Source organism: Hyla sarda, chromosome 2 (genome assembly GCF_029499605.1).
Source record: "Hyla sarda isolate aHylSar1 chromosome 2, aHylSar1.hap1, whole genome shotgun sequence".
Lineage (NCBI taxonomy): Eukaryota > Metazoa > Chordata > Amphibia > Anura > Hylidae > Hyla > Hyla sarda.
The window spans coordinates 12,721,083-12,737,012 of NC_079190.1; the positions used below are offsets into that span (position 1 = coordinate 12,721,083).

The following is a 15,930-nucleotide window of genomic DNA, read 5'->3' on the forward strand; positions in this document are numbered from 1 at the left end:
ACGGACAATACAGGGGCCGGAGCATCGTTACGTCACGGCTCTGCCCCTCGTGACGTCACGGCCCGCCCCCCCTCAGTACAAGTCTATGGGAGCGGGCGTGGCGGTTGTCACGCCCCCTGCCATAGACTTGCATTAAGGGGACGGGCCGTGATGTCACGAGGGGCGGAGCCATGACGTCACGCTGCTCTGTCCCCTGTATCGCCCGTCATTACGCACAGAGCGAACTCGCTCTGTGCAGTAATGATAGCGGGTGCCGCAGCAGCGATCCCCGGGGTCCCTAGCAGCGGGACCGCGGCGATCTGACATCTTATCCCCTATCCTTTGGATAGGGGATAAGATGTCTAGGGGCGGAGTACCCCTTTAAAGGGTTATCCAAGGAAAAACTTTTTTTTTATATATATATATATCAACTGGCTCCAGAAAGTTAAACAGATTTGTAAATTACTTCTATTAAAAAATCTTAATCCTTTCAGTTCTTATGAGCTTCTGAATTTGAGTTGTTCTTTTCTGTCTAAGTGCTCTCTGATGACACCTGTCTCGGGAAACGCCCAGTTTAGAAGCAAATCCCCATAGCAAACCTCTTCTACTCTGGACAGTTCCCGAGACAGGTGTCATCAGAGAGCACTTAGACAGAAAAGAACAACCTTAACTTCAGAAGCTCATAAGTACTGAAAGGATTAAGATTTTTTTAATAGAAGTAATTTACAAATCTGTTTAACTTTCTGGAGCCAGTTGATATATGAAATTTTTTTTTTTCCTGGATAACTTCTTTAAGAGAGATTTGTGCTGCTGAGGTGTTTAGACAACAGAGGATTGTTCAGACAGGATACAAGTTTAATACAGTGGTCCCTCAAGTTACAATATTAATTGGTTCCAGAGTGACCATTGTATGTTGAACCCGTTGTATGTTGAGACCATAACTCTATGGAAATCTGGTAATTGGTTCTGAAGCCACCAAAATGTCATCCAAAAATAGAAAAAAAGTGAGGATTAAAGATAAATAAGTAGATAACTAATATAGATAAAGCAAATCCTTACATATAAAAGTAATAAAGATCTGCTGGGAGCTGTAAATCACTGTCTATGTAGAGGACAGGAGCTTCTTCAGGGTCCTGTACTGTGCACAGTGTCCTAAAAAAGTAATGGAGCCGCCCTCACCTGGTGTCCAAAGGAGCAGCTAACCCTGGAACCCTGTAGGGGGCGCTACCAGACACCAGTCAGTGCATGCACTTCAGTAATACAGGTAAAGAGTAGTACAGAACATGTAATACCTCCCTGTGCTGTAGGGGGCGCTACCAGACACCAGTCAGTGCATACACTTCAGTAATACAGGTAAAGAGTAGTACAGAACATGTAATATCTTCCTGTACTGTAGGGGGCGTTACCAGACACCAGTCAGTGCATACACTTCAGTAATACAGGTAAAGAGTACAGAACATGTAATACCTCCCTGTACTGTAGGGGGCGCTACCAGACACCAGTCAGTGCATGCACTTCAGTAATACAGGTAAAGAGTATACAGAACATGTAATACCTCCCTGTACTGTAGGGGGCACTACCAGACACCAGTCAGTGCATACACTTCAGTAATACAGGTAAAGTGTACAGAACATGTAATACCTCCCTGTACTGTAGGGGGCACTACCAGACACCAGTCAGTACATACACTTCAGTAATACAGGTAAAGTGTTCAGAACATGTAATACCTCCCTGTACTGTAGGGGGCACTACCAGACACCAGTCAGTACATACACTTCAGTAATACAGGTAAAGTGTACAGAACATGTAATACCTCCCTGTACTGTAGGGGGCACTACCAGACACCAGTCAGTACATACACTTCAGTAATACAGGTAAAGAGTACAGAACATGTAATACCTCCCTGTACTGTAGGGGGCGCTACCAGACACCAGTCAGTACATACACTTCAGTAATACAGGTAAAGTGTACAGAACATGTAATACCTCCCTGTACTGTAGGGGGCACTACCAGACACCAGTCAGTACATACACTTCAGTAATACAGGTAAAGAGTACAGAACATGTAATACCTCCCTGTACTGTAGGGGGCGCTACCAGACACCAGTCAGTACATACACTTCAGTAATACAGGTAAAGTGTACAGAACATGTAATACCTCCCTGTACTGTAGGGGGCGCTACCAGACACCAGTCAGTACATACACTTCAGTAATACAGGTAAAGTGTACAGAACATGTAATACCTCCCTGTACTGTAGGGGGCACTACCAGACACCAGTCAGTACATACACTTCAGTAATACAGGTAAAGAGTACAGAACATGTAATACCTCCCTGTACTGTAGGGGGCGCTACCAGACACCAGTCAGTACATACACTTCAGTAATACAGGTAAAGTGTACAGAACATGTAATACCTCCCTGTACTGTAGGGGGCACTACCAGACACCAGTCAGTACATACACTTCAGTAATACAGGTAAAGAGTACAGAACATGTAATACCTCCCTGTACTGTAGGGGGCGCTACCAGACACCAGTCAGTACATACACTTCAGTAATACAGGTAAAGTGTACAGAACATGTAATACCTCCCTGTACTGTAGGGGGCGCTACCAGACACCAGTCAGTACATACACTTCAGTAATACAGGTAAAGTGTACAGAACATGTAATACCTCCCTGTACTGTAGGGGGCACTACCAGACACCAGTCAGTACATACACTTCAGTAATACAGGTAAAGAGTACAGAACATGTAATACCTCCCTGTACTGTAGGGGGCGCTACCAGACACCAGTCAGTACATACACTTCAGTAATACAGGTAAAGTGTACAGAACATGTAATACCTCCCTGTACTGTAGGGGGCGCTACCAGACACCAGTCAGTGCATGCACTTTAGGAATACAGGGGTTTTACCAGTGAATTGCCCGTTCTGATTGGTCAGGGATGATCTAGTGTAGTGGTCACCAAACTGTGGACGTCCAGATGTTGCAAAACTACAACTCCCAGTATGCCCGGACAGCCGTTGGCTGTCCGGGCATGCTGGAAGTTGTAGTTTTGCAACCGTAGCAATAATGTCAGTACTTTACACCTGTGGTCTCGAAACCACAACATCTGGCGTGCCATAGTTCTGAGACCAATCCTCTAGATCAGTGATTGCACATAACCTGTGGCTTTCAAGTGAGGAAAAACTACAACTCCCAGCATGCCCTGACTGCAGCTCTGAAGACTGTAGAGGAGATTTAGAAAAACTGTGCTCTTTGCCCCAATTAACCGATCAGTTTGGGGCCCATCTGGGTGCATTGCAGAATCTTCCCTAAAATGCAGTTCCGTTCATCTAGATTGGGATTGTTTCTGCTGCAGGTGCTTTTGCAAGCTGCCTACAGGTGTCACTAGAGTTGTGTGTGTGCTTTTATTTTTTCTTTTTTTCTCTTTCTTTCCAGTGGGAAGCTAATTTGCATATTTTTTGTGTGTTGCATTAGGGACTTGGCGCCTTGGTATAGGCCTTTGCCATTAGGAGGCGACACTAGATAAAAAAAAAAAAGGTGCTGGTTTTGCCTAGGCAGGCTGTGTCCCTCCTATCCGCACTAGGTTATAGAGTTTTAGCCTAGTGTCCATAAGAGGCAGACATGATCTGCATAAGGCTATCCTTTATATAAATTAGGGATAGATATAAGTCTATGCTTCATATACACTGCTCAAAAAAAATAAAGGGAACACTAAGATAACACATCCTAGATCTGAATGAATGAACTAATCGTATGAAATACTTTCCTCTTTACATAGTTGAATGCGCTGACAACAAAATCACACAAAAATTATCAATGGAAATCAAATGTATCAACCCATGGAGGTCTGGATATGGAGTCACACTCAAAATCACAGTGGAAAACCCCACTATAGGCTGATCCAACTTTATGTAATGTCCTTAATACAAGTTACAATGAGGCTCAGTAGTGTGTGTGGCCTCCACGTGCCCGTATGACCTCCCTACAATGCCTGGGCATGATCCTGATGAGGTGGAGGATGGTCTCCTGAGGGATGTCCTCCCAGACCTGGACTAAAGCATCCACCAACTCCTGGACAGTCTGTGGTGGATGGAGCGAGACGTCCCAGATGTGCTCAATCGGTCTGGGGAACGGGCGGCCAGTCCATAGCATCAATTCCTACCTCTTGTAGGAACTGCTGACACACTCCAGACACATGAGGTCTAGAATTGTCTTTCAGTAGGAGGGACCCAGGGCAAACCGCACCAGCAGTCAGGCTACCTCTGGCAAGAACATGGAGGGCTGTGCGGCCCCCAAAGAAATGCCACCCCACACCATTACTGACCCACCGCCAAACCAGTCATGCTGGAGGATGTTGCAGGCAGCACAACGTCCTGCACGGCGTCTCCAGACTCTGTCACGTGCTCAGTGTGAACCTGCTTTCATCTGTGAAGAGCACAGGGCGCCAATGGGGAATTTGCCAATCTTGGTGTTCTCTGGCAAATGCCAAAAGTCCTGCACGATGTTGGGCTGTGAGCACAACCCCCACCTGTGGACATTGTGTCCTCATACCACCCTCATGAAGTCTGTTTCTGACCATTTTGAGTGGACACATGCACAATTGTGGCCTGCTGGAGGTCATTTTGCAGGGCTCTGGCAGTGCTCCTCCTGCTCCTCCTTGCACAAAGGCGGAGGTAGCGTTCCTGCTGCTGGGTTGTTGCCCTCCTACGGCCTCCTCCACATCTCCTGATGTACTGGCCTGTCTCCTGGTAGCGCCTCCATGCTCTGGACACTACGCTGACAGACACAGCAAACCTTCTTGCCACAGCTCGCATTGATGTGCCATCCTGGATGAGCTGCACTACCTGAGCCACTTGTGTGGGTTGTAGACTCCGTCTCATGCTACCACTAGAGTGAAAGCACCGCCAGCATTCAAAAGTGACAAAAACATCAGCCAGGAAGCATAGGGACTGAGAAGTGGTCTGTGGTCACCACCTGCAGAACCACTCCTTTATTGGGGATGTCTTGCTAATTGCCTATAATTTCCATCTGTTGTCTGTTCCATGTGAAATTGATTGTCAATCAGTGTTCTTCCTGAGTGGACAGTGGGATTTCACAGAAATGTCAGTGACTTGGAGTTACATTGTATTGTTTAAGTGTTCCCTTTATTTTTTTGAGCAGTGTAAAATAGGGATGGGCATAAGGCTATCCTTCATATAAGATTGAAACGAATCTAACAATGAAAATGAAATATTTTTTTTTTTGTCCCCCAAGAAGCACTGCCTAGTCATATTCAGGTTTTTTTTAAGTGTTTGAACTCAACAGGTGGCACTAGAGAGTAGGGATCGACCGATTATCGGTTTGGGCGATATTATCGGCCGATATTCATGATTTTGGACGTTATTGGTATCGGCAATTACCTTGCCGATAATCCGATAATGCCCACCGCACCGCCCCGGCCAGAGACCGCCGCTGCCCCATTGCCTCCCCCATCCCCGGTTTTATAATTACCTGTTCCCTGGCTCCGCGCTACTTCTGGCTCCTGCTGCGTCCTGCGTTACGCTGTGCGCTGCGCAATGACGAGTGATGTTCTCAACACGACGTCACCGTCAGTGCGCACAGTGACAGCTCAGGACGCCGCTGGAGCCAGAAGTAGCGCGGAGCCCGGGAACAGGTAATTATAAAACGGGGGATGGCAATGGGGCAGCGGCGGAGGCGGTCTCTGGCCGAGGGGGGGGGGGGGGTGTGTGCTGAAATAGCCGATAACTTTTACCGGAATATCGGTATAAGGTATCGGCTATCGGCCTTAAAGTCCACAGATTATCGGTATTGGCCCTAAAAAATCAATATCGTTCGATCCCTACTAGAGAGAGGGCCGCCTTCTTTCTGTAAGAGAGATAATTTACTGATATTTTCCCATGGCACCTTGCTCATAAGGCTCCATACCACAGCTGGGTCTCTTCAATGAGAACCAGTGCTCAACCACTATCTGACCCCCCCCCCCCCCCCCTCCAAATCATAGTCATAGTTTTCGAAGAAGTCCTTGGGTCCAGCTTCTATGCCGGGTGCAGCGAGTAGCAGCGGACAAAGAGGCTGTGACCCAGGTCCAGGCTCAGGAGAGGAGTGTAACTACTGCTAAAAGAACAAGAGGAACGCCCCATTGCTAGGTTCTGAATTTTTGCACATGTATAGATTTAGCGTCATATTTCCATAATTGCTCGACAGATCTGGTGAGCGATAAGAGGGTCACCCGCACTATGACTCTCCGGTCAGCTTTCCTATAAAAGGTTGGACAATAACTTCTGGAGGAGAGCTCATTTGGATATTTTTCCCTTCGAGTATTGACTCTCTACACCAGCTAAATCTCATCATGGAAAATAAGTTCTCTACAAATGAAAAACTTTTTTTTCTCCCTTCCTTCCTTCCTTCCTTCTTATTCTCCTTCTTCCTCTTTTTCTTCTTTGACTTCTTACTACTACGTCTTATTTTTCTTCCTTTTTTTTTCCTTCTTCCTTCTTTCTTTTTATTCCTTCTCGATCCTCTGCTGCCTTCTTCCTACTTCTTCCTCCTTTCTTCTTCCTCCTTTCTTCTTCCTCCTTTCTTCTTCCTCCTTTCTTCTTCCTCCTCTTTTCTTCTTCCTCTGTGTTCTTCTTCCTCCTCCTCCTCATTCTTTCCTTTTCTTATTTCTTCTCCTTTCTCTGTTTTTCTTCTCTTTCTTCCTTTATATTTCTTCTTCTCCTTCCTTCCTCCTTCTTCTTCATTCTTTCTTATTCTTTATTCGTCTTATTACTGCTTTTTTCTTCTTCTTCTCCTTTTTCCTTTTTTGTCTTGTCTTTCTCCAATGGAACTGGTTTCCATTACTCAGAAACATTATTTCTCATTTCTTGGCACACATGTATACATCTTAAATAAAAATCTGCTCAGAAAGTATGGTGACTAGAGGAGTTTTTCTGCCACAGTCCTTAGTACAGTGTTTCCCCAACCAGTGTGCATTCAGCTGTTGCAAAACTACAACTCCCAGCATGCTCGTACAGCCATAGGCTGTCTGTGCATTCTGGAAGCTGTAGTTTTGCAACAGTAGTTTGCTGAAGTCACATTGTAAGGGAAGCAGTGTCTTCTTAGAGGTGTCATAGAAGCTGGATCTTATAGGTCCGACCAGTAGGGAACCAGAAAATTATCCATATATGTGATGAAGGGTGGACGTGCAGGTGCGGTCGCTACATCTTGTAGATATTTGGAGGTATCGCAGACCATCAGATTTTTTTGGCATATACATAGCCCTGGAGAACCCTTCTATATGTCACCCCATTGACACTTCAGGTTAGTATGGCTGCACCTTGAGCTGATTAAGTAGATCGTACGACACGGCGCCGCACCAACCCTGATGTACAGTCATGGCCGTAAATGTTGGCACCCCTGAAATTTTTCAAGAAAATAAAGTATTTCTCACAGAAAAGGATTGCAGTAACACATGTTTTGCTATACACATGTTTATTCCCTTTGTGTGTATTGGAACTAAAACAAAAAAAAGGAAGAAAAAAAGCAAATTGGACATAATGTCACCAAACTCCAAAAATGGTCTGACAAAATTATTGGCCCCCTTAACTTAATATTTGGCTGCACGCCCTTTGGGAAAAAAATTACTGAAATCAGTGGCTTCCTATAACCATCAATAAGCTTCTTACACCTCTCAGCCGGAATGTTGGACCACTCTTCCTTTACAAACTGCTCCTGGTCTCTTATTGGAAGGCGCCTTTTCCCAACAGTAATTATAAGATCTCTCCACAGGTGATCAATGGGATTTAGATCTGGACTCATTGCTGACACTTCAGAACTCTCCAGCGCTTTGTTGTCATCCATTTCTGGGGGCTTTTTGACATATGACATTGTCCTGCTGGAAGACCCAAGATCTCGGACACAAACTCAGCTTTCTGACACTGGGCTGTACAGTGCGACCCAAAATCCATTGGTAATCCTCAGATTTCATGATGTCTTGTACACATTCAAGGCCCCCAGTGCCAGAAGCAGCAAAACAACCCAAAACATCACTGACCTCCACCATATGTCACTGTAGGTACTGTGTTCTTTTCTTTGTAGGCCTCATTCCGTTTTCGGTAAACAGTAGAATGATGGGCTTTACCAAAAAGCTCTATCTTGGTCTCATCTGTCCACAAGACGTTTCCCAGAAGGATTTTGGCTTACTCAAGTTCATTTTGGTAAAATGTAGTCTTGCTTTTTTTTTGTCTCTGTGTCAGCAATGGGGTCCTCCTGGGTCTCCTCCATAGTGGGGTCCTCCTGGGTCTCCTCCATAGTGGGGTCCTCCTGGGTCTCCTCCATAGTGGGGTCCTCCTGGGTCTCCTCCATAGTGGGGTCCTCCTAGGTCTCCTCCATAGCATTTCATTTAAATGTCGACGGATAGTCCGCGCTGACACTGATGCTCACTGAGCCTACAGGACCGCTTGAATACCTTTGGAACTTGTTTGGGGCTGCTTATCCACCATCCGGACTATCCTGCGTTGACACCTTTCATCAATTTTTCTCTTCCGTCCACACCCAGGGAGATTACCTACAGTGCCATGGGCTGCAAACTTCTTGATAATGTTGCGCACTGTTGACAAAGACAAATCTAGATCTCTGGAGATGGACTTGTAACCTTGAGATTGTTGATATTTTTCCACAATTTTGGTTCTCAAGTCTTCAGACAGTTTTCTCCTCTTTCTGTTGTCCGTGCTTAGTGTGGCACACACAGACACACAATGCAAAGACTAAGGCTAGGTTCACACTACGGAATTTCTGCCTGCAATGCCGCTTTGAAATTACAGGCAGAATACTTAGTAACATGTATAGTGTAGTGAATGGGTTTCCGTTCACAAACCGGAATTTGTGTGGCGTTGCTCATTCTTCAGGCGAAAATACTCGCGGAACACATTGCATTCTATTGGAGACTGGAGTGTCCGCACGGTCCTAGCGGTCGGCCCTGGCTGCACTCGGAATCTCCTGGTGGAAATTTTCTACCCGGAGATTCTGCAGTGTGAACCTAGCCTAAGTGAACTTCTCTCCTTTTTAATCTGCTTTCAGGTGTGATTTTTATATTGCCCGCACCTGTTACTTGCCCCAGGTGAGTTTAAAGGAGCATCACATGCTTGAAACAATCTTATCTATCCACAATTTTGAAAGGGTGCCAATAATTTTGTCCAGCCCATTTTTGGAGTTTGGTGACATTATGTCCAATTTGCTTATTTTCCTCCTTTTTTTTGTTTTTTTCCAATACACACAAAGGGAATAAACATGTGTATAGCAAAACATGTGTTACTGCAATCCTTTTCTGTGAGAAATACTTCAATTTCTATAAAAATGTCAGGGGTGCCAACATTTACGGCCATGACCTTATGTATTATATACTGTGATGTCTTTATAGAACGTCTCTGGTGGTATCTAAGAATGCATCTGACTAGTCAGACTTGTGATAAGGACCTTTTTATATTTATAATAATTTTTCCTTTATTTTATTTTAAAATAAATATATATGTTCCAAAATCGTGGCTGCTTGTAATTATTGTGTGTTTATTAAATTCAGCATTTTCTTGTGTCTGATAATCGGCTAGGCACAAGTGCATGGCATACCCGTGGGGTGGGGGGGGGGGGGGTCTTCATTAGCCCCCCCCCCCCCACCTACTATGCACTATTTAGCGATCATATCGCCAGGATCAAAAACCTCTGATCCTCGTGTTTAACCCCTTAGCTGCCATGGTCAAATTACAATTACGACATTTAAGCGGTTTCCTGGCATCTGTAACCACATCGCTGATGCGGTTACAGATTCCTAGGAACTGATAAGATGCCATAATCATAATTTGACCATGGCAGCTAAGGGGTTAAACCCCAAATATTCTCCTGGTATTAGATATATTCAGCATAGGACGCCAGTGACGGGCTATTCCTGCCCAGCATACAAGAGACCTATTATGGCTATGTTCACACTTACAGAATGTTTGCACGGAGAATCTCCATGCAGACATTCCGCAAACTGCGGGGGGCCGGGATATTATGGACCACACAGGAATGCACCATCTCATGGACAGCTATGCATTCCGTGCGGACTCTGCATAATGAATGAATGTGTAAAATTTTTTGTGCGGACATAGAAAATCTCATTTCCGTGCCGGAAACATCTGGCAAGGAAATTCCACTGTGTGCACTGAGCAGCAGAATCTCTTTGAATTCAATGGGACTTGGCTGCAGCGGAATATCCCTGCAGACATGCAGAAAATTTCGACGTTTGACCATGGTCTAAGGGGTTTAAAAAAGCAAAAAACAAACTATTGTTCTGGTGCTTAAAGGGGTACTCCACTGCTAGACCTCTTATCCCCTATGCCACGGGTGTCAAACACAAGGCCCGCGGGCCGAATCCGTCCCGCCAGACCTCGTCATGTGGCCCGCGTAGCTGCCGCTGGCTGCCAGCCTTCACCTTTTTATTCTCGCTTTTTCACCTTTTAAGCCGCCTCTTCAGCGCATGCACGGCAGCCTACAAGCCAGAGAATGCCTGCCCTCTAGCGGTCATCCTGGTGCTCCGCCTCTATGGTTGTACGCACGGGACGTCCCGTGCGTACAACCATAGAGACGCGGGAGGACCAGGAGGATGGCAGGATCATCGCAGGACGCGCGCCTGCCAGGGCCTGGTAAGTGACTGGCAGCGCGTTATCATCTTCAGCGTTCCGGTCACCGCTCGACCGGTCCTGGCACCTACTGCTATGGTCCATAGGCCATAGCAGTAGATTGTGACCCCGGGCCGGAGAAGTGGTGACCGGATCACAGTGGGGGCAGCACACAGACATACAGCCTCCAGCCATACACTGTATATGGCTGGAGGCTGTATGTCTGTGGTAAGGGGGGGGGGTGCTGCCAACCTAATGTGGGGGGAACTATACTGCCAACCTAATGTGGGGGGAACTATACTGCCTACCTAATGTGGGGGGGAACTATACTGCCTACCTAATGTGGGGGGAACTATACTGCCTACCTAATGTGGGGGGAACTATACTGCCAACCTAATGTGGGGGGAACTATACTGCCTACCTAATGTGGGGGGGAACTATACTGCCTACCTAATGTGGGGGGGAACTATACTGCCTACCTAATGTGGGGGGAACTATACTGCCTACCTAATGTGGGGGGAACTATACTGCCTACCTAATGTGGGGGGACCTATACTGCCTACCTAATGTGGGGGGAACTATACTGCCTACCTAATGTGGGGGGAACTATACCATATATATCCAAAGGATAGGGGATAAGATGTCAGATCGCCACAGTCCCGCTGCTAGGGACCCCTGGGATCGCCGCTGCGGCACCATGCTGTCATTACTGCACAGAGCGAGATCGCTCTGCACGTAATGACGGGCAGTACAGGGGCCGGAGCATCGTTATGTCACGGCTCCGCCCCTCGTGATGTCACGACCCGCCCCCCTCAATAAGAGTCTATCGGAGGGGGCGTGACGGTCGTCACACCCCTGCCATAGACTTGTATTAAGGGGGTGTGCCGTGATGTCACGAGGGGCGGAGCCATGACGTCACGCTCGCCTGTCCCCTGTATCGCCCGTCATTACGCACAGAACGAACTCGCTCTGTGCTGTAATGATAGCGCGGTGCCGCAGCGGCAATCCCGGGGGTACCCAGCAGCGGGAACGCGGCGATCTGACATCTTAACCCCTTTAAGGACCAGGCCAATTTTATTTTATTTTTGCATTTTCGTTTTTTCCTCCTCGTCTTCTAAAATCCATAACTCTTTTATATTTCCATCTACAGACCCATATAAGAACTTGTTTTTTGTGTGAACAATTGTACTTTGTAATTAAACCTCTCATTTTACCATAAAATGTACGACGAACAAAAATTGTTTAGGGAGGAAATGTAAATGAAAACCACAATTTTGCACATTTTGGAGGGTTTCATTTTCACGCTGTACACTTTACAGTAGAAATGACATGTGTTCTTTATTCTGTGGGTCAATACGATTAAATTGATACCCATGGCTGGATACTTTTATATTTTTGTACCGCTTAAAAATAATCTAGAACTTTTTGTACAAAATCAGTAATCTAAAACCTATTTTGACCACCTATAACTTTTTCATTTTTCCGTATATAGAGCGGTATGAGGGCTAATTTTTGGCGCAGCCATCTGTACTTTTTATCGATACCGCATTTGCATATATAAAACTTTTAGATCATTAAAAAAAAAAAATTTAATAAAATGTGACAAAAAAAGCAGCATTTTTGGACTTTTTATTTTTTTTTTACATTTAGGCCATTCACCGTACGGGATCATTAACATTATATTTTGATAGTTCGGACATTTACGTACGCGGCGATACCAAATATGTTTATAAAAAAAATTACGTTTTTTGGGGGTAAAATGGGAAAAACTGACAATTTTAATTTTTCTTGGGGAAGGGGATTTTATTTTTATTTTTAAATTTTTCAACTTTTTTTTACACTTTTTATGTCCCCATAGGAGTGTATCTTTAGCAATCATTTGATTGCAAATACTGTTCAGTGCTATGCATAGAACATAGCACTGATCAGTATTATGCTCAATCTCAGACCAGAGAAAAATTACATATTTTTTACCATAATTTGCATTTGTGGTAAAATAACCAAACATTTTTGCTACAATTTGGGGAAAATCAGAGGGGAAAGTGCAAAAAATTGGATGTGTGAACACAGCCTTAGGAGAGGTATTTAACTACTATATATCCTGATCTCACCGAGATAGGAGTAGCAGTATACAGATAGAGCTGGAGGGGAGGTGTATAACTATTAAATATCCTGATGTTATAGAAATAGCAGCAGCAGTATACAGATATAGCTGGAGGTGAAGTGTATAACTACTATAAATCCTGATCCCATAGAGAGAAAGCTGGAGGGATGGTGTATAACTACTATATAACGTAGTCCCATAGAGGTAACAGCAGTAGTATACAGATAGAGCAGGAGGGGAGGTGTATAATGACTATATATCCTGATCCAATAGAGAGCAGCAGTATACAGATAGAGCTGGAGCGGAGGTGTATAACTACTATATATCCTGATCCCATAGAGATAGCAGCAGCAGCAGCAGCAGCAGCAGTATACAGATAAAGCTGGGAGGGGAAGTGTATAACTAATCCTAAGATGGGGTATTTTATGTGGAGTGCTTCTATGTATAAAGCATAACACAGATATAATAAACCACTACATATAAATCAGATCCATGCATGTTTGTCATTCAGTCTTTATTAGTCTACAATTCATCATAATATATCCTCCACCTTTCGATGCGTGCTTCTATTAGCACTGTACAGACTGTTCCATAGCTGAATTGAAGAACAGTATATTAAGTATAATAATAATAAAAAATATTTCCGAACACATACTTAGAAAATGCTAGTAGGTCCTTCTTAGAAAATTGTGCAATAAACAAGTGCTGATATTTTTGTTTTTCTTTTTAGTGGATGCTGTCGTCCCCTTGCAAGAAAACCATCAGTCCAGTAACAATGATGTAGAAATTCAGATCGAAATCGAAGATTCAGAGGAGAATGCAACCATGACCGAAGAAGAAAGATGCACCAAGGACTACATCAAGTCTCTGTTCGAGATCGTGCTACTGATGGGCAAGCAGAACGTTTCATTGGAAGGACGTAATTGTAAGGATCCGGACGGCGTTTACTCCCCAGACAACTTCCAAGCTCTTCTTGAGTATCGAATCAATTCTGGGGACGAGGTTCTGAGGAGGAGGTTTGAGATGCTCGCTGTCAATCAGGAATACTGCCCTCGATTTCAGCAGGAACAGATCTTGGAAGTTTGCGAAAGCTGCATAAGAGAGGAGGTTATGCGGGACGTACGGAATTCCCAGTTCTTCTCCATAATTGTCGAAGACGCGGTCGACCTGGCCGGGGAAGAATACATGCCCATTTTCATCCGGCACATAGATGACGCCAACAACCTCCACGAAGAGTTTGTTGGTTTTCTTGCTTGCGAGGAAGATGCCGAAAACATTGCCACGAACTTCCTAACAGCCATCACGGAAAAATGGAAACTAAACCTGGAATACTGCCGCGGACAGTCCTACGTTGCGTCCAGTAGACTTTCTCCTAAAATGAAAATTGTAGCATCGCGGCTGTTACAAAAGTGTCCACAAGCAACTTATACTCTCTGTTCTTCTTGTGCCTTAAACATATGGTTGGCAAAATCCATACCTGTCCCCGGAGTTTCCATAGTATTAGGGACTTTGGAAGACATTTATTTATTTTTTAGTAAGTCGCCCGGTTTGCAGTACGAGCTGGAAAATACCATCACTAGTCTTTTTATGGACAATATTGAGAAAGGCAACGAACTCAAGGAAATCGTGAGAACAGATTGGACAAGTAGACACGATGCCTTCGAAATTATTGTGACCCTACTTAATTCGCTAGTTCTCTGCTTGGATAGGATAGCCTGTGACAACTCATTTAGGTGGAACTCAAAAGTAACCGGCCACGCATTTGTACTCTCCAGTGCCTTGACGGATTTTGACTTTGTTGCCACTGTGGTCATATTGAAAAACGCCCTCTCCTTTACTCGAGCTTTCGGAAAAAACTTGCAAGGATTGACCTCCGATGTATTTTCTGCAGCCAATAGCTTGACGGCGGTTTTACACGCGTTGAACGAGGTCATGGAGAATATTGAAGTCTACCATGAGTTTTGGTTTGAGGAAGCAACCAACCTGGCGGCCAAGATCGACATCCCTGTAAAACTTCCCGGTCGGTTCCGTCGAATGCAACAAATTAACTTGCAGCTCGACATAACGTCCGAAACGTTTTACAAAGAAGCCCTCAGCATACCGACCATCCAACACGTCATCCAAGGACTGAAGGATGTCTTTTCCGAACAGCATCTGAAAGCCCTCAAGTGCTTATCGCTTATTCCCTCTGTCATGGGCCAGCTCAAATTCAGCACCAGTGAGGAACACAATACAGACTTGTATAAATATGACCTCCCCAGCCCTGAAACGCTCTCTGCAGAACTTCACTGCTGGCGGGTCAAGTGGAAACACCGAAGCAAAGATGTCGAACTCCCGTCCGACATCTTCGAGTCCCTTCATCTACCGGATATTAAATTCTTTCCCAACGTTTATGCCCTTCTTAAGGTCTTGTGCATTTTACCCGATTTTAAAGTCGAAAATGAGAAATTTGACAGTGCCAGGAAGCGCCTGAAATTCTACTTGGAGAGCACACCCATAGAACAAAGGTCAAGTCAACTGGCCTTGGTCAATATAAGTTATGACTCCAAACATGATTTGGATGTAATGGTGGACACGTACATGAAAATGGCGGCAAATGATGTTAAGTTTCAGTCCTCAGAACTTGCGGAGGAAGTTTGATGACGTTAGCTCGTATTTCCAGTGCAGAGGTCAAGAACTTCACATTTTTTTTCTGTGTGGCACTGGGCGTACTTGACATGGTTTTGGAACATAAAATATGCAGTATTGTTATTGTATGTGCAAGATGGAAGGATGACCTTGGGCATTTAGTATTGTAATAGAGATCGTGCTTGAAATAAATGAGACCTTAGGAGGATATCTCAAGGTTTATGGGTAAATATGAATATCTCAGATCTGAACCTTGGTTATGTAAAAAAAAAAAAAAATAATTCTTAGTTATCTGGGGAGTTTTTAGGCCCATGTTAGGAGGTTGTGTTGGTAGAATTGAGTTGTGAATGTGGATCTCTGGAAGGTGAAGTAGAACAGGTTAGCCAAGATAGAGGCCAAAAAAATGTAAGATGTACAGAATAATGTACTATTTGTATTTTTATACTGAAACTGTGTTTTTCTAAAAATTTAGGGGGGGAAAAAATAAACTTGTTTTCCTTTTTGTAGGAAGTAATTTTTTTTTTTCTTGAACTTTGCTTTTAGAAATGAAAGAAGCTGAGAAGAGCGTAGTCTTGGCA

The 15,930-nt window shown here is 44.6% G+C and overlaps 1 protein-coding gene across 2 annotated transcripts in view; it reads left to right on the top strand.

Moving 5' to 3' along the window:
• THAP12 (THAP domain containing 12) overlaps positions 1 to 15,633 on the top strand; it is a 67,736-nt gene extending 52,103 nt beyond the window's left edge. For both annotated transcript variants that reach the window (XM_056561177.1, XM_056561176.1), the window contains exon 5: positions 13,455 to 15,633. In XM_056561177.1, coding sequence (XP_056417152.1) covers positions 13,455 to 15,364 — 1,910 coding nt within the window. In that variant the 3' untranslated portion in view covers positions 15,365 to 15,633. The remainder of the gene's footprint in view (positions 1 to 13,454) is intronic.
• Positions 15,634 to 15,930: the final 297 nt, after the last annotated feature.